This window comes from Lissotriton vulgaris, chromosome 1_1, assembly GCF_964263255.1.
Source record: "Lissotriton vulgaris chromosome 1_1, aLisVul1.2, whole genome shotgun sequence".
In the NCBI taxonomy this organism is placed as follows: Eukaryota; Metazoa; Chordata; class Amphibia; order Caudata; family Salamandridae; genus Lissotriton; species Lissotriton vulgaris.
In genome coordinates, this window is record NC_141685.1 from 1,144,556,596 (window position 1) to 1,144,583,732 (window position 27,137).

A 27,137-nucleotide genomic window follows, 5' to 3' on the forward strand; every position below is an offset into this window, starting at 1 on the left:
GTTTAAGGGTTAAGGTTATGGGATGGGAGCGAGGGCTCGGGAATGGGATGTGGGGCAGAGAATTTATCTGATGGGCGAACAGTGTGAAAGACTGAAAGTGATAATAAAAAAGAAGGGTCAAATTAGCAACTTTTGGATGCTTGACTTAATGTGAAATTTCGAGTCAAAAGTTTCAACCTTTCGATTTTGAACGTATAGATTTTAACACTCAAAAGCTTAAGTTTTCAACCAAAACTCGAGTGAGTGTGTATGCACGCACATCCACATGCAAAAACGTACACACGTTTCAACAATGATGTTCACAGAAAGACTTCGGTCTGCATCAGGTTTAGAACATGACTGACTCTGGGAGGGGTTACGGCAAAAAGAAAAGATGTTATTTTTAGAATAGCAAATGTTCCATATTTCTACAGAAAAACTTAGGTATGTAACACAAGCTTGTTGCAGAATATGCAATGATGAAAAGAAAAGAACTAGTGGGGAAATGAACCTTTTAAGCACTGACTAACGCATGGCAGGAAATGACGATGAAGAAAAGAACTCCTCGGGATTACTGGATTTATGACAATAGAGGATAAAGTGCAATTAATGCATTTGGTTAAATGAAAATAATCTGCTGCTAAAGTTTTAGTGTTTTTTTGTTTTGTAGTTTTGGATCCAGTATTTTAAATGAACCACACTCATGGCTTCATTACAGATCCACCACCGTTGTACAACGGAAGGGTGGGTAAAGCGTCGCTCCGAAAGTAAGGAACGTCCTGCCGCTACACATAAGCTCCTCCTCCTCACTTCTTGAATTCTGCAAGAAGCTGAAGATGTGACTTTTCCAGCAGTTCCACTAGGCCCTAGGTGTGCCTCGACTCACACCTGCTCAGCACCACAACACCCTCCCAGGTGCTAGTGCACTCTATAAATCTGCATAACAAAACATAACAACATAGTCCGAGGCCTTTTTCACACTGAGTAGAGTGTAGGGTGCCTTTCACCAGGTCTGGGTGGCTGATCACCACCCGTGCCAGCCTAAGGTGCCCCTGACCATGGACCTTCACATTGGGTAGAGTTTGGGTTGCCCTGCACCTGTCTTGGCTGGAAGAAGACCCCATTGGGCAAAGTGTTGCATACCTTTGCATCAAGCACGACTGGCATTAGACCATACAGTGCCCTGTGGTAAATCCCCACACCATGGCTGGCTAGTAGAAGAGCACAGTGGGCAAATACTTGCATGCCACTGCCGTATGATTGATCTGACTGACTAAAGGCCACATTGGGCAGTCTGGGCACACCTGCACCAGCCCTGGCTGACAGTAGGTCTGGCGCTCCTCTGCACTGTGTCCTAGCATACCCAAGTAGAGTGTGCAAAGCAGATACATGAGATACGTCTCCTCTGTTGCTACCTACTCCCCCCCCATCACATTCAAATAAAAAAAAAACTTTAAAAAAAGTTTTTGGAGATCCTTGCAGCTGAAATTAGCTGCCAGGCCACTCCTTTTAAAGTACGCATGCTCGTCTACATGTAACTGTTTCTTATTTACTACTGCAAGATTGGCATCCACCATCTTGTAACAGTAAGTAGAAAAAAATGGAGGCTCTGTCATGCCGTATGCTAGCACGTGATGATACATGCACACTTATACGTCACCATGCTGGGTTGATGTAGACATCAAATATGAGTGCATGCGTGATGCAGCATGGATGCATACATGCGCACATCGTGCCCATTTTTTTTTATTGCTGACTCCCAGTGGGAGCTGGTAGGGAACGGGTAGCGGACGACAGGAAGGTTGCAAATTATTTTTTAAAAACACTTACCTTTCCCCCATCTCTCCTCGTCATCTGTGCGTCTTTTCTCTTTCCGACTCCAGTCCGGAAGAAGCAGAAAGCATACAGGCTCCCCAAAGCCAATCACAATGTTGCAATGCAGTTTTGCGATTGGACTGAGCACCGTGGATCCGCACTCAGACAGAGACAGGGTGCATGTGTATGTTCCCAACCAGGCTGTGCATTACCACCTGGTGGGGAACATGCAAAGCGCGTATGACTGTTTAGCCGGCCCAAGACGGCCTGCCAAGCAGTCATTTGCACCTAGTGTGCACAAGCCACTCCTCCTCCCTGAGCCACTAGCCCGCCCTAACCCAGCCCCGCAGCAACGAAAAATACAATTATAATAGCATTGTTATTATTATTTTATGTTTCCATTTTTAACTGCTCTAACAGCAGTGGGCAACGCTCCGCCGCCTTTCGGCGCCTTACAGCGTCAGCACAAAGGAGTTTTCATGTCTTTTTGATGACTCTGAACAGCATTGGAAAAATTATTGGCAACGCCAATAGGTCTGCTGAAGGTGAAAGCTTTTGGCTTTGCAAATTCCTGTTGTGCGGTCATGGACTAACATCAGTTTCCTGGAGTGATGTCACAGTCTGACGTCCACTCCTACCTCAGTGTCAAATTATTTTTATTTATTTATTTTTATTTATGCGTTTTTATATAGCGCAGACTTTACCCGAAGGTGTCAGCGCGCTTCACAAAAGGAACAGAACTGATACAAGAGAACATTACAAGTGAACAAATTACAAAAGCAAAAGTTACATTACATGAGACAAAAGTGACAATTGTGAGTGAACAAAATACAAGAGGTAGCAAACGGTGCATTACAGGAGGAAAAAGTGACATGTGTGCAGGTTACAAAAGCGTACAAAGTACAAGTAGAGGTATAGTACTGCAATAAATGGAGGACACTCAAACACAAGAACAAACGTTATGTAGGCAATGGTGGCACTTGTGCAAGTATCGAAAGCAAACAAAAAGTAAGAGGTAGCAAACAGTGTGTTACAAGAGAAAAGTGACGTGTGCATGTTACAAAAGAGTAGCAAACACAGGTAAAAGGGTAACACTGCAATAAATGGCAGTCTCTCAAACCACAAGAACACACTGGGAAGGCACTTCCATAGTCATGGAGAATAGAAATGTTGTCGGATGCTGGTTCCATTGTGCGATCTGACGTCAGGTTTGTGAAGTCGTGTAGTAGTTTTAAGTTAAGACCCTGGCATGCTACAACAATCATGAGCCTGATATCTGCACCAATATCACAATGTGACGTTAGATTACAAAAACAAGGTCAGTGTGACGTCAGGTTACTCAGGCGATGCCACTGTCTGGCATCATATTTCTGGAGTGAAATCATGGTCTGTGTGGGTTTCTAGAGTAGTGTAAGATTCTGATGTCAGAATGCAACAGTACTGTCAAGGTCTGACATCAGATTACTCTGATGTCAAAGCCTGACGTCAGGTTCTTTGAATGACGTAACTGTTTGGTTGGCGTCAGATTCCTGGAGTGACCTCAACCATCCATCACGTTCCAGTTTGCTGACGCTGTCTGACGTCAAATGTCAACAATACTGCCCCACTTAGGCTTCGAGTCTCTGCAGTTATGAAAGAAAGAAATGTAAGCTGGGGTCTTCCTCACTCCATACTGCAGTCTCTACACACAGAACAGATAGTAGCAGGGTACAAACTCCTGTCTGTCGGCATCCACTCGACAAACTTCAAGCGATGATCTTGTATTTTTATACGTAGACACCATTGTACTCACTAGCTTGGCAAGCACTCATCTTCTGATGTTAGCTGCTAGGTGCAGTAGTTTAGCAGGTTCCTACACCTGCAGCAGAGGTGTGGTGAGTAACATGAAAGTCCCAAGTTTTAATGCTAGCTAAAGTGAATCCCTCTGTGGAGGTTTAGTTGGCATCAAGTGTGTTGGGTGGCGGCAGGTACTACTGTTACAAACTTGGGAAGGCTCCAAGAGGCTCCGCAGCAGTCATTGTGTACTGTACAACGACAACTATGGTTATTTGAAATGATTCATCTTGTGAACTCTGGAAGGTGAGCTACGTGCGTAAGCACCATGTCGGGTAGGGCAAAGTTTCAACCACAGGCTAAGTCCGTCGCACACACAAAGACCCATCACACAATAGCCATCTTGGCGCAAGCTGTTCACAACAACCAGTTTTTCTGCATTTGAAAACAGCTCGCCCCCCTTGCCCAAGCCCCTGGCACCTGATTGCTACCCTCAAGCCGGCAGCAAGGTTGCGCACTTAATATATGATGGCATGTTGTGTCCCAACGACATGGGAAGCCCAGGCAGGAGGTGATGCAGTAGGGTGTATACGCGCTGTGTCAACAGCACCTATATGGAGTATACTAGGCGTGGAACGAGTCACACAGCACAGATACACAACTCGCATATCAGCCCTTCACGCAGGAGGGACTCCACGCTTACAGCATTCATTTTAGGACATCCACTTTCCTCACTTCTGATCCCTACTTCTCATTCTTACTTCTCGTTCTCACTTCTCATTCCTATCAACCATCCCTACATCTCCTCCATCATCCCTACTTCAGATACATCATTCATAATCCCTTGTTTTCATCCGTTATCCCTGCTTGTCATCCGTCATCAATAATTTTCATCCCTTTTTTCCATCATTCCTACTTCTGATGCCTACTTCTCATCCAGCAACCCAGTGCTCATCAACCATTCCTAAATCTCATACCTACTTCTTATCCATCATCCCTTGTTGTCATCTCTACTTCTCATCCATAATCCACATTTCTAATCTATAATCCCTACTCCTCATCAATCATAACTACTTCTCAAACCTTCTCGTCTCTACTTCTAATCCCTCATCCCCACTTTTAATCCATCACCCCTGTTTCTCATCCCTGTAAATAATCCATTAGCCTTACTTCTCATCCCTATTTCTCATTCATCAATAATCACCCCTGCTTCTCATCCCTACTTCTTATCCCTCGCCTGTCAGGCTTCATTCCACAGTTATACCAATACACGTTCTGTGTTCTGAAAGCTCCCTTTTTATTACTGATTGGTTGCCAACAGCCAATCAGAGTTAAGACAATGGGCTGCATTCCATTAATCTACCCACTGAAAAACTGTTTTCTCAACTTCTCGCACTGATTGAGGACAGAGGAGAGGAAATGGAACCATGTGTGTGCCTCCAGGGAGTCCAGTGCTTTGCATTTAATTTTACTTAAGTGATTTTCTGTTTACACAGGCCTCTGGTGAAAGTGCTGATGGTTTTGGGGAAAGCAATAAGCCTACATAATGTAGGATATAAATCAGCCCTTGGAGAGAAGCTATATGAGCTTTTTATCTAACAGAGGAAAGGGTTTGGCAGAATGTTGCCTTTACCTGTGAGAATTGTGTGATTTATTTCCTTGCAGTTTGCAGATTTCAAGTCTGTCTGTCCTTCCTGTCCTGACCATAACTACAGGTTTCCAAGGAACTTCACTTGCAAGGAAGAACACGATTTGGACCTAGAAAAATTAAATGCTGACGGATGAGGGACAAGTAGTAGGAATGAGAAGCAGTAATGAGGACTGGTGGATTACAAGTAGGGATGAGAGGCAGTGATGAGGACTGGTGGATTAGAAGTAGGGATGAGAAGCAGTGATGAGGACTGGTGGATTAGAAGTAGGGATGAGAAGCAGTAATGAGGACTGGTGGATTAGAAGTAGGGATGAGAAGCAGTAATGAGGACTGGTGGATTCGAAGTAGGGATGAGAAGCAGAGATGAGGACTGGTGGATTAGAAGTAGGGATGAGAAGCAGAGATGAGGACTGGTGGATTAGAAGTAGGGATGAGAGGCAGTGATGAGGACTGGTGGATTAGAAGTAGGGATGAGAAGCAGTAATGAGGACTGGTGGATTAGAAGTAGGGATGAGAAGCAGTAATGAGGACTGGTGGATTAGAAGTAGGGATGAGAAGCAGAGATGAGGACTGGTGGATTAGAAGTAGGGATGAGAAGCAGAGATGAGGACTGGTGGATTAGAAGTACGGATGAGAAGCAGTAATGAGGACTGGTGGATTAGAAGTAGGGATGAGAAGCAGAGATGAGGACTGGTGGATTCGAAGTAGGGATGAGAAGCAGTAATGAGGACTGATGGATTAGAAGTAGGGATGAGAAGCAGAGATGAGGACTGGTGGATTAGAAGTAGGGATGAGAAGCAGTAATGAGGACTGGTGGATTAGAAGTAGGGATGAGAAGCAGAGATGAGGACTGGTGGATTAGAAGTAGGGATGAGAAGCAGTAATGAGGACTGGTGGATTAGAAGTAGGGATGAGAAGCAGAGATGAGGACTGGTGGATTAGAAGTAGGGATGAGAAGCAGTGATGAGGACTGGTGGATTAGCAGTAGGGATGAGAAGCAGTGATGAGGACTGGTGGATTAGAAGTAGGGATGGGGACTGGTGGATTAGAAGTAGGGATGAGAAGCAGAGGTGAGGACTGGTGGATTAGAAGTAGGGATGAAAAGCAGTGATAAGGACTGGTGGATTCGAGTAAGGATGAGAAGCAGTGGTGAGGACTGGTGGATTAGAAGTAGGGATGAGAAGCAGTAATGAGGACTGGTGGATTAGAAGTAGGGATGAGAAGCAGAGATGAGGACTGGTGGATTAGAAGTAGGGATGAGAAGCAGGGATGAGGACTGGTGGATTAGAAGTAGGGATGAGAAGCAGTGATGAGGACTGGTGGATTTGAAGTAGGGATGAGAAGCAGTGATGAGGACTGGTGGATTAGAAGTAGGGATGAGGACTGGTGGATTAGAAGTAGGGATGAGAAGCAGTGATGAGGACTGGTGGATTAGAAGTAGGGATGAGAAGCAGAGATGAGGACTGGTGGATTAGAAGTAGGGATGAGAAGCAGTGGTGAAGACTTGTGGATTAGAAGTAGGGATGAGAACCAGTGGTGATGGTTGATAGATGAGAAATAGTGATTAAAAGTAAAGATGATGCATGAGAAAAAGGCATGAGAAGTAGGGATGAAAAATGAGTAGCACGGATGAGAAGTAGGGGTGATGAGGAGAAGTAGAGATGAGAAGCAGTGGTGAAGGTTGATAGATGAGAAATAGGGATTAAAAGCAAAGATGATGCATGAGAAATAGGCATGAGAAGTAGGGATGAAAAATGAGTAGCACGGATGAGAAGTAGTGGTGATGAGGAGAAGTAGCGATGAGAAGCAGGGCTTGATAGATAAGGAATAGGGATTAAAAGTAAAGATGATGCATGAGAAATAGGCATGAGAAGTAGGGATGAAAGATGAGTAGCAAGGATGAGAAGTAGGGGTGATGAGGAGAAGTAGCGATGAGAAGCAGGGGTTTGATAGATAAGGAATAGGGATTAAAAGTAAAGATGATGCATGAGAATTAGGCATGAGAAGAAGGGATGAAAGATGAGTAGCAAGGATGAGAAGTAGGGGTGATGAGGAGAAGTAGCGATGAGAAGCAGGTGTTGATAGATAAGAAATAGGGATTAAAAGTAAAGATGATGCATGAGAAATAGGCATGAGAACTAAGGATGATAGAAGGATGTGACGTAGGGGAGATGAGGAGAAGTAGTGATGAGAAGCAGGGATGAGGGATGTTTGGATCACCTCGTTCCTCACCGGAAGAACCCAGAGAGTCCGCCTCCCACCATTCATGTCCGAGGCCACTGAAGTCATCTGTGGCGTACCTCAAGGATCCTCACTCAGCCCCACCCTCTTCAACGTTTACATGAGCCCCCTCGCGGCCATCGCCCGCCAACACAACCTCAACATCATCTCTTACGCGGATGACACTCAACTAATCCTTTCTCTCACCAATGACCCCAGCACCGCCAAAACTAACCTACACGAAGGAATGAAAGAAGTTGCCGAATGGATGAAACAAAGCCGTCTGAAACTGAACTCAGACAAAACAGAAGTCCTCATCTTAGGTACATCCCCCTCTGCATGGGACGACTCCTGGTGGCCGGAAGCCCTTGGAAAAGCACCCATCCCGACAGACCACGCACGGAACCTAGGCGTCATCCTGGATTCTTCACTCTCAATGAACAGACAAGTCAGCGCCGTATCCTCATCCTGCTTCAACATTCTTCGCATGCTCAGAAAAATATTTCGCTGGATCCCCACCGAAACAAGGAAAACAGTCACCCATGCTCTAGTCACGAGCCGACTGGACTACGGAAACACCCTCTACGCAGGTACTACCGCATAACTCCAGAAGAAACTCCAACGAATCCAAAACGCCTCAGCCAGGATCATATTAGACATCCCGCGCAACGAACACATCTCTGGTCACCTGAAAGACCTCCACTGGCTACCCGTCAATAAGAGAATCACTTTCCGACTGCTAACCCACGCACACAAATCACTCTACGACACCGGACCAGAATGCCTCAACTCACGACTGTCCTTCTACACCCCCCCCCGCCAACTTCGTTCTTCCAGCCAAGCCCTCGCCACTGTACCTCGCATCAACAAGACCACCATGGGAGGCAGATCCTTCTCATACCTGGCTGCTAAGACATGGAACTCACTCCCCGCTTACCTTCGCCTCACCCAGAACCACCTAGCATTCAGAAAACAACTTAAAACGTGGATATTTGACAAGTAATCCTCCTCCCCTTTCTAAGCGCCTTGAGACCCTCTGGGTAGGTAGTGCGCTATACAAATTCTCTGACTTGACTTGACTTGACTCCATGAGAAGTAAGACTGAGAAGTCGGGATGCTGTCTGAGAAGTTCAAGAGCTATCCACACAGTGCAGGCCACAGTTCGAACACTTGTTCAAACATACCTAAGGCGGCAAACAGCAGAGCTATCCAAAAGTTACGTAATTCCCAAAAAGCACAGCTACCCCTCCAGTTACACAAGCCCCAAGGCTCTTGATAGCAGTGTTCCTGCACTGCCTCAGATGCTCTAAATTCTTCAAAGAAGATGTAGGTCACAGGCAGAGCCATGGCATCTCCCCAGGGCACCCCATTTGTCCTGCAGCACTTTCTAGCAGGCACACCCCATCTCCGCACCGGACCCTTGGGGTGTTGAAGTTGCACAGCTAGGGATCGGACCCTTTGACCTCAGTTGAACTTGATAACGTACAACCTTATAAAACCTAGACCTCCTGTGGACACTGGAGAGTGATCGCAGTTTTCAGATTGAGCAGTGAGCTGCACACTATATTCCATCTGGTATTAAATAAGGGAGTGCAAAATGTGTGCAATTTTTCTTATGCATAATTACACAATATTTTTGAAAAATGACATGAAATTATGCATATTTATGCAAAATGCAAAACTAGAATTTGCTACTATAATTTAGCATAAACTGCGTCCACCAGTCACACATTTCAAGCGAAAAATGTGAGCAAAAAAACACAAGCACCGCAAACAGCAGCTGTTCACGTTCTGCTTGTGCGTATTCCCATGCGCTTGCGCTTAATGTTTGCCACAAACAGCGTACAGTTATCTGACGCAGGATAATAGAGTAATTTATGGAATTTTACATAGCAAGCATAACACCAATTTATGCAAAATTATGCCGGCATAACAGAAATGTTGCCTAGTATTAAATCGGGCAGAGAAATGAACAGACCGAATGTGCCCTGGTCACTGATGTGCAGGGCTCCACTAATCACATTGCAAGCAACCAAACAAGACGATAGAAATAGAGGGTTCCGGTATTTCAAGCCTCCCCACATCATCAGACAGGTTCGCCTCTGCTGCCTGTGGGGTACTTTATATGGTATAATTACGTGAATGCAAACTAATCTTCCAATCTGTGTGTTTTCTGCACCATAAAAATATGAACGAATGTTATCATTACATTGTGAAGCAAAGTTATCGGGTTGCCGACGACTTCCATCATTTCTCGCCATGGCCTCGGGGTTTAGAAGCAGGCGCGATGCCGGGGGAGGGACATCTCTGGTATGTGTCGAGGGGGGTGGCGAGCTGGCTATCCAACATTCCGCAGCGCGTGAATCACTCTGGCATTGAATATACTTAGAAATGCTACCGATGCCCGCGCGAGGCGGAATACTTGTATTCATGAGAGAGCGAGAAGGGACTTCAGCCGAGAAGTTTTAAAAGGCCCAACCATTAAAACAAAAATTATGACGGTTAAAAGACATGCATGCTCTTGTACGGCGCATATGACTCTTCGGATCGATGTACACAGTTTATACACGATTTGAAACAGAATTCTACTGTTTTGCATTAAAAAAAAACTTGATTCACATTTTATAAACCACCGGTTATACTGATGTTTGCAACAAGTGCATTAATCCTCCAGTGACGAGAAAGGAAGAGTTCTCGAGACCCTATATGTTACTAGACCCGCTGCCCACGGGAGACTCGCGATTTTTAAAGAAGAAAATAGCTTTATTGCGGCTTTCCGCCTGTCCCCCGTCTCATGAATCACTGACAGTCACCAGCAACAAGCACTCTAGAATGTTCCTTTGCTTGATGAAGCCTGTTTAGGTTTTGAGACCCACTGTCCTAGCAAGGATGCCAAGGGCCTTTTGCAAGCGAGGGAATTAACAACGCCCCCGCCTGCTGTTTCGATATCTCCCGCTCCTCTGATGAGAACATTTAAATTAAACTCCATTATTAAATTCTGGTATCCAGCCAACTTTACTGTCGCCAGGAAAATAAGAATCTTGAGTCGCAGGGCCCTTAGTAAATATTCATGCGGCACAAGTCTGCTCTTGAGCGACCCTAGCAGATAGACTTTTGGGCTTTAACCGACATTACAATGCATTGTGCGAAATGTAATCTCAAGGAAGCAAGGCCCAGAGTGGACTGCTGTGGCAGTCTTCCAGCGGGTCCCAGATATATTCTGCCAGAGTCGTGCTGGGCGCCTAAAATCTTCCAATGAAGTCATGGGCCAGTGTGTCTCTGGGTACACAGAGACGTGTGTTCTTAAAGAGTAACACAGCGTTCTCTGTTCCCTGATAACAAGACGCCCTGACTACCACGAATTTGAAATTCTCTTTGCAAAAAGATAAAAGTTAGGTGGGTAGTCTTCTGTGGCGTGCCTGTGGGGACAGGGAGCCGGAGGCCTGTAGCCTCTGAGGTACTGCATGTTCCTGGTTTGTAAACTGCAGTTTATTCGCTGGCACCGCAATGTTTCCAGCTTCTCGTATGTGGAGCTCGGCCGTAGAAACCATAGTACCACGCTCGAAGGTATGGCATGTGTTTCCCCTGGAACGGCTGCCACAACAACATTTCGAAGGCCGAGGGATTCATTTGGAGTTTGGAGGGAACAGAAGATCCTCCAATACTTGGAGGAAACTAAAAGGTGCTGGTTCAGAGTTTGGTAGAGAGGATACTCTGTCGCAACCGCAATGGAGCACCCTGACCGCCTAACTCTCAGGCTGCGTGCTCAAGTTTTAGTCGGGTGGACTGCCAGGTTATGCAGACGGAGTACAAATGTACTCTATTGGCTTACTCTGGGGACCAGATGGAGTATGGGTCGTTGGAGGCAAGCCATCCGATCGTCTGCCGTGTTTAGAGTGGGCCGCTGGACGACTTTGTTTGCTGTTGGTGAGGGAGAGTAAAAATAGGGCCAGCATGCTAAGTGTTCTGATTAGCTTAGCCAATCTCAGCCAACCATATAGGGCGATAATTGTGCTAATTTATCTCCATGTGCCAAAATACGACAATGCCACGTACCACGACAATGGAAATAATGTGTGCTTAAAAAAGCCAGCATTCTAAGTGTTCTGATTGGCTGAGCCAATCTCATCTGTCCATACAGGGCAATAATTGTGCTCATTTATCTCCATGTGCCACAACACGACGATGTCACGTACCGCAACAATGGAAATAATGTTTGCTTAAATATCTAAAGCCACGTATCACAAATATAAATATCTAAACGCCACCCCGATTTGGACCCAGCCATATGCAAATAAGTCTTGACCCTGCTTCCCATGGGAGCAGTCCAGCCCGAACTGCCAAGCCAGGTCCTTTCTGGACCAGAAACAAGCATTTAGGGATCGGTTTCGGGATATTGCCCCTCATCAGCCAGTCTAGTTTGAATCCAGTGGCACAGTGAGCATGTGACCCACATCTGGGCATTACCTTTCCACTTAAGGTGGCAAAACCAAAGAGAACAGACGATGGACGGAATGCTGAACAAATCAAACATTCACCCGAGTCACAGATCTTATCCATCGGTTTATTGCTCACCATGCCACCCCAGTTTGGACCCAGCCACATGCAAATCGCCTTGACCCTGCTCCACATGGAAGCAGTCCAGTACGAACTTCCAGACCAGGTCCTCAAGTAAGCCTGGCTGAAGAGGGTGCTACCCCTCAACCTGTTATTTGCTTAAAATTTTATATGAAATGAGAATTGATGTACAGCTGCTTTTATTGCTTTAAATATTTTTCTGTATTGTATTTTGAACATGCTTTTTTATGGCCGTTGAGCCGAAATAAAGAAATGACTGACTGACTGATATTTGTTATGAATATTTTTATCAACAGCATTGGTCAGAGAGATAGGATCTGTAGGAAAGATGTAAGATCAGAAACAGAGGCCAGAGTAATAGGGTGTGTAGAGGAATAGAAGCACATGTTAACATTAGCACCACTAATACAGGCCGGAGTGATCACGTATGTGGAGCTATAGACGCACGATAAACACCCCGGCCCTCATTTATGAAAAGTGTTGCATCGCTGGTTTGAAACAGCGATGCAACACTTTTCATTGCGCCCTTCTTGCGAGACCTTGGATGCTCCATGCTGCAAGAACTGACCAGATATGTCACAAATACTGACATATCTGGTGGCGCAGTAATGACTTACTGCTGGAGTGTGTTGCAAAACAGATGCAACTCCAGCAATATGTCATCAATACACATGGGTGGGTCCAATGTAAAAGGGCCTGCGTCAGTCTTTACGCCTGCTGTGAAGCAAGCGTAAGGATCTGACGCAATGACGCTCTAGAAGATCACAGTGAAATCTCATAGATTTCACTGTGTCACTTCTACGTGGCTTTCCTGCATCGGAACGCGCACCCTGCATACATTATACCTGGCACAGGTATAATGTAGCGCAAGTGTTTACAAAGGGACGCATCTGCCTAAATGCATCACTTTGTAATAATTGGCCAGTGTGGTACATTTTTTACGCCGCTGCTGCATCACAAAAAGTGACGCAACTACGGTGTAAGCCCTTCATAAATAAGGGCCTCTGTGTTCATTCTTGAAATTGGCCCAACCAATCAGAATGCACAGACTGCTGGTACCTTCTATTGTTGCTTGCCTGCTTTCGAGGTGCAGTGAGGGTGAGATGCAGGGAGACAGAGCAGCCAGGACAGATGGCCTGCCTGTCTGTCTGTGGTAAGGGAGTTTAGGGGGGGGCGGGCACAAACAGCCTTGTTGCCCACATGTTGTTGGGCATCAACAGACGCTAATTGTCTTTCCTCTCTTTACAGACCCTTACTTTCTTCTCTGGTCCAAAACTGCAGCCGGGAGATTGACCTTTGTTAAGGCCCTGAGCAGAGGACAATAACCCTTAAGTAATGTTATCCTCACTTACACCGGGCAGAGCAACAGGGTATGCGGAACACCATTAAAGCAAGTTGCTAAGGTTATCACCAAAAATGGCTATGGTATCAGAATTCATAAAAATATATATCCGCTCATAATTATTGTCATCACGAACACATGCCAAGGTGATAGGGAATGGAAAAAAAAATGTAAGCAAGAGTTAGAATTACATCCTCAAAACAGGCGAGAGCCATGGGATTTGTAGAGGAATTTAAGACCAAGTTAATATTGTCATCACAAACAAAGGCCACAACAGTGTGTGTGAAGGTATAACAGCACAACGAGTGCCCCGTGTTGAAAGCTGAGGCCTTTTCAGCCTATCAAAAGGCTTAGATTGCAGGTGCCAACAGCTGTTATGAGCCGAGATTCTAAATCCAGTGATAGTGTGAACCAGGGACAGGGACTGCAGTCTTCTTTCCTGTGATGGTGAGGGAGGCTGGTGCCAAGATCCTTGCTGCCAACATGTCAATCACTGAGCGTTAAGGCCCCTCCTTCAATTCACGCTTTTGCAGGTCCCATTGCCCATAAGTACACAGCAGGCAATTAACTAGAGTTAATACCTCAAGCTAAGGACAATGACACCTACGTGATGTATCCCCACTAATAAAGGGCAGAGTGGTAGGGTATATGACGGTCCACAACAACAAAAGACCAGAATGTGGAGATATATCTGCACAAGCTAATATTACTGTAATCACCAGCACAGGCCAGGGCAGTAGGCTATGTAGAGGAATCTAAGCACGCTTCAACACTATCAGCATCGACAGACGTCCACGTGATACGACATGCAACTGTATAAAAGTTCATGTTATTATTAACACTGCCATTGACACGGGCCAGATAAGGGCCTAGGAGATATATATATATCACACAGTAGCTCCTCCGAAAGAAAGAGCAGGGGTCGCAATGGGGGAAGCCACGGAGACACCTTTAATCATAGTGCAGCGGCGAATGCATTTCGGCTCAGTCAGCCTTCATCAGCACCAACAAGAGGTGTTTTCAAGAGGCGTATCCAAACATCACATTATATATGTGCCCCGCCCCATGCTAATTGTACATGGCCCAACCCACCCCTGATGTCTTTGCTCACTCCAAGCATCCCACGTGATCCTCGCGAACTGCAAGTCCCAGAAATCAGTACATAACCGGGTGAGTGATGCAGGGGTAATAATCATACCTTGTGGCAATGTGGGCTTTGGCAGGACAGTCCGTGATGTTTGAAAAGTGTATCCCTATATATTGGCATGATTATTGGCGCCTCCTTTGGTCCCCTCACTGCATCACCCACAGGTCCGGAAGTCCTTTTAGCGGGTACAGGACGGGCAATCCATCTAGCCCAGCTTTAGGTTAATAACCTCAACACCGCTCCATCTCCTTCCGAGCCCAGGGGTGGGCCTTGAGTCATTCCAATCCCTCGGAAACCACAAAGTCATTTGCCGTAGCAAGAGCCAGTGAAACTCAGGTCAGCTTGTGATGCAATATATATTTATATATAACCACAGATAATATTAGTCTCTTCGATAAAGACCAGAGACAGAGGGTATGCGCGGGCAGAAGAGCACTAGATATTCTCATAATACGCTCACAGAGCCCTCAAGTCGCTATGAGCTCATCCAAGGCCTGTCCTTTATTGCATTCTGGGGCTTGTAGTTCATTGAAGACGATACACTGGACTACAAGTTTTAGGATAAAAAAGTGAAAAACCCAAACTGGATCAGATACTCAAGCATGAACTTCAGACACTTGAGAGCTCTGCAAGTAAAAATGATCATTAAGGTGTATTCGCGATCAAGTTCGCGCTATATAAAATGTTATAAATAAATAAATAAGCACAAGGTAAAATGATCACTGAAATAGGCCAGGTTGATAGGGTATGTGGAGACAGCAGCAGCGTTAATTATGAGAGGTTACCCACAATGCCCTTTCGCTCCTCTGGTACTCAGCCCTTCGCTCAGGTCGGGTAAGAAATCTAACTTGCTTGTTCCTTCACCTGGTCTGTCAATTGGGGAGGTAGGGCATTATGGGGCCAGGCTCCACTCTGTTAGAATCCCCTTGGACATTCATTCCATCCAACTGACGAACTTTCCGAAAGCATTAAAAGCATGGCTTTTCCGTGACTACATTCCTCGACTATTTTCTCCATCTTTTCCTCCAGGCAATAGTAAGAGCGCCAAAAGATTCTATCGAAATAATAATGGAGCTTAAAAAAATGCCCCAAAATCAATAAATACATCAAAAAAATTAAGTAGTAGGTGATAAGCCTAGCAGAATGCTTGCATGGTTGCTCGAAAAAGAAAAGGCCAGGGACCCTACAGTAATGCTGAGGAGGCAGGACGGAGCAATAGCCACTACACAGAGACTGGTCAACGAAGCCCTAAAGGAACAACTTCAAGAAGTATATGTGGGGGGCAGAGCCCACGGAAGGGGAACTTGAGGAATACGTCTAGGGGGCGGAGCTTCGCAGACTGGAACGACAGGTTAGCGAGGAAATCGAAGCAGACCTCACTTTGTAAGAGGTAAAAGAAGCAGTCAAGGGATTGAACAGGGGAAAGATGGCGGGAAGCAATGGATTTCCCGTAGAGTTCTACCAGGCATATATGGAACAGTGGCAGGGCCGTTGCTAGAGGTATACAGAGAAGCAGGACAGAAGGGAATAATGCCTCCGACACTCAGGGTTGGTGCATGTAATACATGCGGTGAAAGACAGTAAGGAGAACCTAGCACTTGTCTGTAGCTATCACAAAGGCCTTTGACAAGTTGAATGGACATATCTCCAGAGGGTACTGCAGCGTATGGGCTTCAGCCTGAAATGTTGTCACTGGGTAAAGGTACTATACACTTCCCCAGGAGTACGGGTGCATAGTGGAGGCATTCTGTCAGAGGGCTGGGAGGTGAAGAGGGGTACGAGGCAGGGTTGTCCACTCTCCCCATTGTTGTTTGCAATGGCAATGGAGCCTCTGGCGGCAATGTTAGAGAAGGAGGCTGGGACGATGGGCATAAGAGTGGGAGAGAGGACTCACTTGATTTCCCTATATGCAGACGACGTGAAGTTATATCTAAAGGAGCCTGAGGCAAAAGTGCCACAGCTCCTGCAATAGATGGACAAGTTTGGCAAAGTCACGAGTTTGCGGGTAAACAAACAGAAAACACTGTTATTCCCCCTGGGAGGACAGGAGGGAAAGGAGATAACACAGCTACCAAAGGTGGGTTTGTGAAGGGAGGTGTCGTCCTTTAGATACTTGGGGGTCACAGTAGGCCATGATCTTGAGGGCCAGGAGCGCCTGGTGGTGAGCCTGATGATATCGGAACTAACCCAATCCATCCTGCTGTGGAACACGCTACCGTTCTCCACTATGGGAAGGGTGGCGGTGGCCAAGATGGTGTTCCTCCCAAGGTGTCTTGGGGGGGGGGGGGGGGGGGGGGGGGCGGGGGAACATATTGGGGGGGGGGGGCTGAATCATTAGGCAATCGGCAGAGTCAAGCTGCAGGGGCTCTTAGAAACAACAACAAAGCCCCATTAACATGCACAAGGTCTTTTAAAGGCCTGTAAAGTGCTCAGGTGCGGCTGTGAGCGGGCCCGGGAAGTGTCTCATCCCGGGCTGCCACACACGACGGAGGGACTGAAGCCCTTTGAGGCCAATGGGTGTTGCGCGCCTGGTACAGACCGTGATATGTCAATGGTAGGCTGGAGAGAGGGGGGATGCATGACATTGGGGGACCTACACTCGGGAGAGACATGTCTGACTTTGGAAGAAGCGCAGGAGGCATTTGGGGTGGTGAAGGGACGGTTCCTCCAATATGCTAAAATAACGCACACGGCGACGAAAATATAGACGGACTTCCTGAACACACCGAGGGAGTGTAGCACTTTACAGCTCCTGCCCACCGCGGGGGCATGAAGAGCATCGGAGGAGGATTTAGGAGGTCCCTTTGAGGACACTGAATGGAGTTAGACAAGCAAATTGGTTCAGACAGTATCAGACAATGCACGCTTCAGGCTGACGCACTTTAATTATCTGCACCAAACAGATATGACACCGATTAAACTTAGCAGAATATATGTGGGAGGGGGGCAGCCTGCCCCACTTGTGGGATGGATGGGCCGAGTTCTTCCATCTAGCAAGGGAATATCAGACAGTTCTACAATACTGGCAGGAAGTGGCGGAACAAATGAAGGACATGACCGGATTAACTCCTTCGCTGCGGCGGTAATTCCACCGCAGCACTAGGGGGAAGGAGGGGCAGCGCGGCGCTCCTCGGGCGTGCTGTGCTTGTGACGGAACGGTTCCGTCACGGCCCCGCCCCCTCAATGGAACGCTCAGCGCAGGCGCGAAATCGCTGCCGCGCAGTCGTGCCGGGCGGGCCGTGACGGAACCGTTCCGTCACCAGCACAGCGCGTCCGAGGCTGGTGATGGAGCAGTTCTGTCACCAGCATGGAACCGGTTAATACTGGAGGCACTTCTGAGGGAATGCTTGTTGGGCGTGATTAAGAAACCCAGGAAGGAAAAAATAGGCTGGAACTTTCTATAGTTGGCATTGGCAAAAAGGAGGGTGGCCATAGGATGGATGAGAATTGTGGCGTAAGGGCGTACAAGAATGGGCACGAGCAGAGGATATATACATGAAGAAGATCCGTTGGGATGATAAGTTGGAGGAGGACGTAATTGAGTGGGTAGCGTTCATGAGCAGTATGACTAGAGATAACGGAGAGAACGACGAAGACACGGATGGAGGGGAGGAAACAAGGCGAGGGGACATTCAGGAGGCACACCATATTAAGGACTAGTGCGAGAGGGGCATGGCAGTGGCAACTTTTATGCAGCACATGTTTATAAGTACTGTACTGTAAGTGGGGGGTCGCATGAAGAAGGGAGCGCTCCAGAGAACACCAGAGTAAAGCCAGTGGTAGGAGGAAGACAGCATTGTAATTTAGGGGGGGGAAGAGAAGATTGGATGGGGAGATTGTTAATACACTTCTGCCTGAAGTAGTGTAGTGCTGGGACAAGGCTTCACCAAAACAAAACAGGAATGAGTGCCTTGAGAAGACTGGAGCTCAACTTTAAAAGTTTGGGCATCTTTACGCTATGTGTGCTTCCGGTCGCAGAGCTCATGCAGATGCCCTGAATAAACTTCACATTATTTGGTGAGGGCATGGTGACAATACCCGATGACAGATCTTTAGAAGAGACAACGGGGTAAACAGTCTTACCTGACCCTGGGCCATAGCCAATAATGGTGCTGCAAGTACAGCGGCTCCCGTGCCCAGAGGCCTCACCTTGAGTTTTACTGTATGTAACGACATGACCCGTTGTCAGGGGCCCATTTTTAGGTTTCGGCTCTAGATGGCTCCCATGTCTTGAAGAGAGACCTGCTGTATCTACTGTAGTGGGCTTCAGCCCACCCATAGCCATGCCATTTGCTGCCTCTCACAGCACCCAGTTATTCCTTCTCTCAGTTGGTCCATGGCATGCATGTTTCATGTCTCTTTCCGACTTTAGCCCTCTCCGAGCTCAGCGAACAAGTACTGCTAAACATACGCAGTGGCGATTTGATTGCATTGTTTCAGGACTATTTTTTTATTTCAGTACAATGCCCCCGCTCATCCCCGGCATGCAGCCTAGTTTCTTTAGTGTTTCTCCCCATCCTTCGTTTTGTTTTTTGTTTCATTAGCAAAGTCATACAGCCCATTACCCGCCATCATCACTTCCAAACCATACCTTTCCTCTCCTCCCCTGAACTCTGTCCTCCCCCTGTGCCTGACCTGGAATTCTTTGCCCGACTTTCGCCTGCTCGTTGCTTTAATTTCTCTTTCATCTACAATTTCTCGCCATGTTTTAAACATATTTCTCTTTTTTGTTCCAATATCCTGTTGCTCATTAACAGCCCACCGACTGACAGCAGCATGAATCAAAGCACCCCTTCAATGCTAAATTAGTTTCAGGATGCTTGAAATCTTCTACTGCAATGGACCCCACCTTGGGAGAGATCCCTCCGGGTACGCCACTCGGCACCCTCTGCATCAATCTCTTACTCTGCCACAGAGCACTCACTTGCCATGGGATTGATAACTCCAGGACTCCGGTCCTTCTCCAAAACTACTCGAATAGTTGAGGACACAGGCTGCACTGGTTAGAGGTGTCAGTTTTAGGTTGTAACAGCGCCACCCACAAAGCGGGAGGAGAAACTGCAAGGCAGGGGGAAATGAGAGGTCACGAAAGAACTCTCAAAGTTCCCTAAACAAGCATTTCCATGCAGGACTTCAGCCACCACTTGACATCCCGCCAGGCATAATTAATCCACTTTAACTGAAGAACCAACGCAGGATACATATTATTTTATTTTGTTAGCATTGTGTACTGTAAACAGTGCAGACGCAGTTGCATCCAGGTTCTCCTTCAATAACATGGCTTATTTACAAATATGACCAAAGGCCCCTGCTATCAAGGAACGAGCCGAACCTTCCAGATCCAGTCCCTAGATCACTCTGTTTCCTACTCGTCAGTCAAGGTAAATTCCACACAAGGAATAAGTGCTAACCGTGCACGGTGCAGGTACAAGACAGGAACCTGCGTAGGAGACGCACCTAGCAAACTATTGCACAAGTCAGCTCCGCACGGAGTGAGCACTGCCTACTACCTGCACCCCTGCTAGCCCCGTTATTTTAAATCTCCACTCACTGTGAGAAGTCAAGTGTCTCCCTGGTCCGCACTGTGGTATACGTGGCATATTTGCACCCTGCCAGAGGTCGCTTTCCCTTCGTCTCCCCACCAGCTGTGAGTTTCCTGTCTCTTCTGTAGTTGTCTGCCATGTCCCATCTGTGTCAAGGATTGCCCTTCTATTCTCAGGGGGTGACTCTGTCGTATCTCATTCCTGCCCCTTGCAAGCAGTGGCCTTTTCGCCCCTCCTTCTCGACTCAAGAAAGGTTTCGCTTCCCTCTACCCTGGAAGATGTGACCTTCCAGCCTCTACAGTGGGTAGCTTTAATATCCTAGGTGTATCAGGGGTCTTACCCATGCCACATGCTGGGTTTTTCATTACTTTCTACTTCCTGGCAGGTGTAGGCATATTCACCTTTGATTTTGGGGATTTTTTCACTGAATGACAAGGATAAGTACACTGCTTTTGCTCATACTCTCTACCAGGTGTGCCCCCCTGATCCAAACCATGTTTTCTGTGTTTTTAATCTCCTGCCATGGGCTGCTGCCCTGCACTTCGCCACAGTCCTTCCACCTACCGGTATTAGCTCGTCTGCACCCCCTTACTAGCTGTGACCCACCAGGATGGTAGTCCAGCTGGCACTGCCAAGGATGGAGCTCCATCCTGCACTTTATACTACATTCAAGGGTGCCTCCCATGGACACCTGTCTTCTGAGCCCCCTTCTTTACCTGATGTAGTAGACCTCTGCCCCCAAGTAGGGATGACTCCTCTTCACAGCCACCTCAAGTAGTGCCTCCCAGTCATTATGGAATTGACTGTATTAATGCAATTTTACATGATCATTTTAAGATGATAATAACTTTGTGCATAGTATATGTTTGTTCATGTGGGTTGCTTTTATCTATCCTTGTTTGTAATGATTTTAATTAATCAACAAATAAATAAAAATAAATACTGTTAAATACCGCCTCCCAATCACATGCCGCTGGGAGGCTCTTGTTTACCTCCCATGCCCTCAACACAACCATTTTGGCGCCCTGCACTCCCTCGCTCGTCAGATTTGCATTTCTGTGCTACCTGCACCTCCAATTGTCTTTGGCAGCTGTGTGTTGAGCCCAGGGGTGCACTGCCATGCCCCTCTGCTGTTGTGTGTCTTTATAAAGTTATAATGGCTGGACATGGTTCTCAGGAGCAAGAGTTTGACACATACATGGCCAGGCAAGTGACAGCATCACAGACAGGCACACGCTGTGCTCTCACAGCTTGAAGTCTTAATTTGTTTTCTTCTTTATATCTTTAATGATGTTAATGCTAAATTCGAAATCAGATACCAGATGACAACAAACCACCAATTGTATTGTGAAAAATACACACTTGCCTTTAATGGGCACTACTTAAACATATTCACTTAATTGGTATTCCGGATGTATGATAAAGACCGTAAATTTTCTGGCGTTTCATTAATGTGTGTAATTAGGGAAATAGCATTAACAACGCTGTCTCCACAACGCGGTTCCTTTACAACACGGCTGTTACAATGACCGCGTTGTTACCACGCGTATCATTACATCGCAAGTCGTTTCAACGACTTGCTGTAGGGGGCGTGCTGGTGTTGGATTTACAATCCAACACCTTCCCTTCTGTTGCACAAACTGGAGTAGGAATAGTAAATAATACCATTCCTAAATCCAGCGCGCTCCCTACAGCAAGTCTTTGAAACGACTTGCGATGTTATGGTTCTTGTTGAAACAACGCAGTCGTTATAATGACCACGTGAACAGCGCATTTGTTGTAAAGAGTCATATTCGTGTAATTAATCTGTCAAAATTAAGGCATTTGTTTTCTTGCTTATGCTACTAGGCCGACTGGGGAATTTAAATAAGGCGCTGGGGGGCGTATTTGCAAGCGCATTGTGCCACCGGAGCATCACCTTTTCCGACGCTCCAGTGGCGCAATGCCCTGCTCCATATTTACTAGGCAGCGCTAAGCCACTTTGCGTGGTTTAACCCCGCCTTGTAAATGGGGCCCTCCTTGCTCCCGTTTTCTGTGGCAAAGGGGCCCCAGGATATGTACATTGAAGGCTGCGACAAAAACTAACGCCTTTCAAAAGGAGGCGTTAGAGTGGCGTAACAAGGAAAAATACTGTTATTTCTCCTCGTATTTTGCTCTTTCTATCTGTGTACCTTTCTGCAGCACACATAGAGGAGCAAAAACCCATTAATGATTGTTTTTTGTGCATGAAGGGAACACAATCATCTCTACAACGCAAGCACCCTTGCCCCGTGGTACAAGGATGCCTGGGCTGGCACTAAGCAGCTTCTATAGTGCAAGGAAAAACACAGGGATGCACTGTATTCTAGTAAATACTGCGCATCCCTGTGTTTTTGAAAGGACACAGCGTTGCTCTGCTAAATTGCTTGCTGCCCCATTTCATTGTAAACAGGCCCCAGGGTTGTTAGGTGTGCAGTGGTATTTTACATGCTTAGCGAATGCAGTGTGTCAATATATTGAGCATGGCAATTTCACAAATAGCACACAGGCACTCCCTCAAACACATTTGAACGCAGGCACACGAGACATACACAACCTCACAAACATAGGGCTATAAAACAGTCTCATTGTCAACGCAAAAAGCTCGGAGCTCGGTCACTGCCAAGACCTATAGGCTTTGTCAGTGCTTGTTTATTTCTTGCACTAGGGCCCATGGCACACCTTCTAGCCACTGAATGTCCCTTAACTCAGGAGCGGGCGTTTCCTAAACTCGGCTCTGCCCCTGAGTGTCGCAATGCTCCTGAACGCTAGTAGTCACACGAGTGGTCCGCGAATGGTTTTAATAATAGTAATATCTCTAATCCCGCGATGCCGTGCCAGGCGGAGCAGGAAGTGCCAGCTCTGTGCCCCGAGCAAAAACTGCAGCTCTCAGGACACACCTTCCAGAAACTGCACAACACACGCACACAATGAGCTGACATCAGCGGCCGTTAAACGCTGTACCAAATGCGAAAACAATCACTTAAGTGCGGAAACGCCTCCAAACTGGTTCCGCGGCTCCGTCAGCGGGTTCTCGAGGCGCTAGGGACGGGCCTTTCACTCCCCGCCCCCAGTGACTGACAGCTGTCAAAGGCACACCGTGAACAACGCCCCATCCTGAAAGGGAGGTTTGCACCCACGCCTCCATTTGCCCAGGCGTTTACTAGATGAGCAGCAGCATTCAGGGCCCCCTCCCAAAGCGCCTCGAGGCAGGTCCCAGGGAAAAGATGCCACACAAGCAACGCACAGCAGAGGCACCTGCGGAGCTGAAAAACACGGAGAACGTGTAGTGTTTGCAGCAGCCGTGGAAACGAGCAGGTCCTCCTCGCGTCCATGTTTATGAAATGATGATTTGCACGTTTACTGTTTAAGTTACAAATAGATGACGTCATAGATAGGGAGGCAGACCATAAACCCGATAGGGGACGTCAGACCGATGGATGGATGAGTAGACACAGAGATAGACAAGTAGGCAGGCACACGGGACTGACAGGCCACCTGACAGTCACACTTCTCTCATCTTCAATTTGCAGCTTCATTTCTTTTGCAAATCGCAGTTTGCCCTGTCCCAGTGATTCCACCTGTTTCTGAAACTTAACCCATTAGAGCCAGCGGCCCCTTGCACCTGGGGCAGTGCTCTGAAATCTGAACTACAAACGCATGCTCATCTGAGCACCTGTGCGCGTGCATAGGAAAGATAGGCATTTCATTTACGGAATTCCCCGTATCTGTTTTCCGCTACATACTGCCCCCCAGACCCCCCCCCCCCCCCTCCACACACACACACACAAAGCTCCCTCCCATAAAAACACAATTCTGCAATAAAGTTGAGCATGCGAGGGGAGGGAGGGACGTCCCTTACCGGCCTGAGAGGTTGCCTGGTCCAGCCAGGGCAGCAGTAGCAAGCCGCACCAGAGGGCCACGGGGCCCACCCGCAGCTTCATCCTTCCAGGCCCGGGCTAGAACCAGTGCATGCCCGGGAAAAATCAGCCTGGATTCCTTTGCAAAATATATATATTCCGAAGCGTCAAATGCGTTTAAATAGAAGACCAACAATGAAATCCTGGAAAAGGGTCCAAAGCATGCGTGCAAAAAAAGAAACACCCAGCTGAATAAAGTCCTTTGCCTCTACTTTTCTGCCCTCGGACAGTTGAGAAAATTGTGTTTTTATGAAAAGTGAAATATTGAAAAGCAAGAGAAAAATAAGAAAACCCCGACTGTCGTGAAAACAATGCGATGTAGGGCAGCGGGAGGAAGAGAAAAAGATCAGATGTCCCCACAGAGCGCTGTCCCTGCTCCCCGGGCACCCGCGGTAGACTGAAGTCCGATCTCTTCCACACACGCTTCATTCAAGGGAACTGTCCGCGCTGCCTCCCATTGGCCGGGTTCTGGCGCGTCGTAGCCAATCAGACCCGTCAGACGCGCACACAAGCCGGCACTAAACTTTGCCCTGATTGAGAAACGTTTAAGCTTTTCAATTCTTTGTAAAGTGATGTTTTTTTCACTCTTTCAAGTTTTACAACATTTTTTTGGTGGCGCCAGAAGAATGTTCACCCACGGGAAGTGGAACTGTTGTTTTTGTAGGGTGGTGCCCAGACACAAGTTTTTTTGTACCTGTTAAATGTAGGTAAAAGAAGACAGTTTTTTTCTGCGTCTATTATGCCTTGGCGATTGAGAAATGATTGCACTTCTCAAATGTATGTAAAGTGATTTCTTTAATCTTTCTAGTTTTACAGCATTTTTTTGATGGCGTTGGAAGAATGTTCCCCTACTGTAAGTGGAGGTTTCTTTTCTCCAGGGTGATTCTCTGCCACTAGGTTTCTCTTCCACTTACAAGGTACAACATCACTTTTTTAAATGGTAACTTTTAAAAATGTTTTTTAAACATATAGATATCTTGTTGTGAACCCCGGTTAGCGATTCGACTTTGCGTATGCCTTAATGAATGCTAATGTTTAATAGAAATAGTATACGTTGTATTTATTTGTATGCATTTCTTTTGTGTGGATCTTTTCGGCGTTTCGAACCATGAATAAACTTGACTTGACAACAACCAATAAAGGTCGTTTTTTCAAATTTAAGAATTTTATTTAAACAAGTTGCATTTGAAATTTGGGTTCAAATAAAAGTTTTATTCCACTGGGTGTAAAACGACTTTATTTTAAATAAGTAAGTAAATCTTTATTTGCATAGTTAATTAAAACCGTTGCAATACAAAATATATATATTTAATTAGACTTTCACACACATGCATAACACTTGTTCCTTCAGAATACTATAATAATCTTAAAACCGTGTTTAATAAATTTGCTGGTTTTGGGCTTTAGCAGCATAACTTTTTTTCCCGGTTTCTTTTGTCTTCAGAAATAAAAATTAAAAATGTCAAAGCAGGGCCGTCTTAATTTTAGCTTGTAATTTCTGACGGGGTTCCTGATGTTTCTATTTCTGGCATTTTGCTTCCGCAGTCTCAAAAATGTTACTGCTCTGCAGTTGAGTTGCGGATCGCTAGGTGCAAAGCATGCAATCAGGGCTTGCCTCCTTGTTCGAATTCCCAGTTGATTAAATAGTTGTTTCAACAAGTTCTTTCTTTCTTTGAGAAGTTCTTCACAAGAGCATAGTAGATGCAGCAGATCTTCCTGAGCTGTTCCGCATAATCGGCACACAAGACCTGCTTTTTTCCGTAGCCATGGTGGAAGGTGCTGGATACAAGGAAGCAGGCTGAATCTGTTTTTCATAAATGCAATAAAAAAATGTTGTTGTATCCAAGAATAAAGTAGGCTTGCATTCCTATCTTCAAGTATGTATTCGGAATCCTCAATCCATGAGCTTTCTGTGAAAGAGCAGCCTTGTTCTCCAACCATGACAGTAGTTTCACCGTCTTCCACACTGCTTTTTAAAAAAATTACGGTGGTTGTCGATGATTTCCCAAAGATGATTTAGCCCTAATTTAGATAGGCTGCTATGAAGATATTTCACAGCTGGTAATGTGGTGTGCGTTTGTAGCTCTCTCCACAGCTGATCGTTTAACGTTCCCCGAGGAGTTTTTCGCACTTTATCCCATGCGACGACAAAGGTCTCTTGTCTGGAAATTGTTTGCTTCGAGACGCCAAACTCGAGTCTGATTTGAGCAGGTGAGGTGTATTTCGGGAGCCCAAAGATAACCCTGTATTAAGTAGTTACAGTGGCGTAGAGTATATCTGCGTCCTTGCCTTTCTGTGCCTCGCTGCCATAGGTGATTGATGGTAAAAGTTTTGAACGAACCACCTCTGCAAGTGGCAGGATAGAAGGTCCAGATAATGTGGAGTTCAGGATTTTTAGGGACGTTGCTATTATTAAGCCTTTTTGCCTTACGCCATTCCTCTGTGCCAGGAATTGTCCCCCGGAGTCCAGCTTCACACCAAGGTATTTGTATTCTGTTGTTCCTTCTATTCTGGTCTCTCCCCAAAGCCATGTTGCAGTTTATCGCCTTTTTTTACAGATTATCATCGTTCTCGTTTTCTCCAAATTGATTGTGAGATCATTTGCTTGTGAGAAATCCCGTGTTGTATTTAGGAGATGTTGCAGACCTACTTTAGTTTTGCTAATCAGGACTATGTCGTCAGCGTAAAGAAGATATGGAAGGGCTGTGTCTCCTAATTTCGGGGTGTGTGAGTTGCAAGTGGTTAGCAGCTTAACTAGATCGGCTGTATACAGATTGAAGAGAGTGGGTGCCAAAACACAGCCCTGTTTCAGACCATTTTCCGTGGGGATGCGTTTTGACAGGAAAGTCCCGTTTCCCAACTTTACCTGTAGCCAAGTGTCCGTGTGCAGGTTTATGATCAAGTTGAGTAGGGGCTGAGGAAGTCCCCAATGATGTAATTTGGACCACAGTCCTATGCGATTGACATGATCAAATGCAGCCTTGTAGTCAATAAAGCAGAGGTATAATGATGATCTTGTCGCTGCTGCCTTGTCCATGAGCATTGCTATGCTTAATATGTTAGTTGTTTTTCCAACTGATTTTGTGAAACCTGTCTGTCTGTTGGAGAGGAATTGCTGATATTTCTTTCACCCAGGCCTGTAGGTCCTCCA

General features: G+C 46.4%; 1 protein-coding gene across 2 annotated transcripts in view; it reads right to left on the reverse strand.

Annotated features, from left to right (window-relative positions):
• Positions 1-24,392, reverse strand: part of ERBB3 (erb-b2 receptor tyrosine kinase 3) — a 249,950-nt gene extending 225,558 nt beyond the window's left edge. The window contains exon 1 of one of the 2 annotated variants that reach the window (XM_086963900.1): positions 23,929-24,392. In XM_086963900.1, the coding sequence (XP_086820026.1) occupies positions 23,929-24,010 (82 nt within the window). In that variant the 5' untranslated portion in view covers positions 24,011-24,392. The remainder of the gene's footprint in view (positions 1-23,928) is intronic. The other variant, XM_086963901.1, reaches the window with a different exon arrangement.
• Between the last annotated feature and the right edge of the window lie 2,745 nt (positions 24,393-27,137).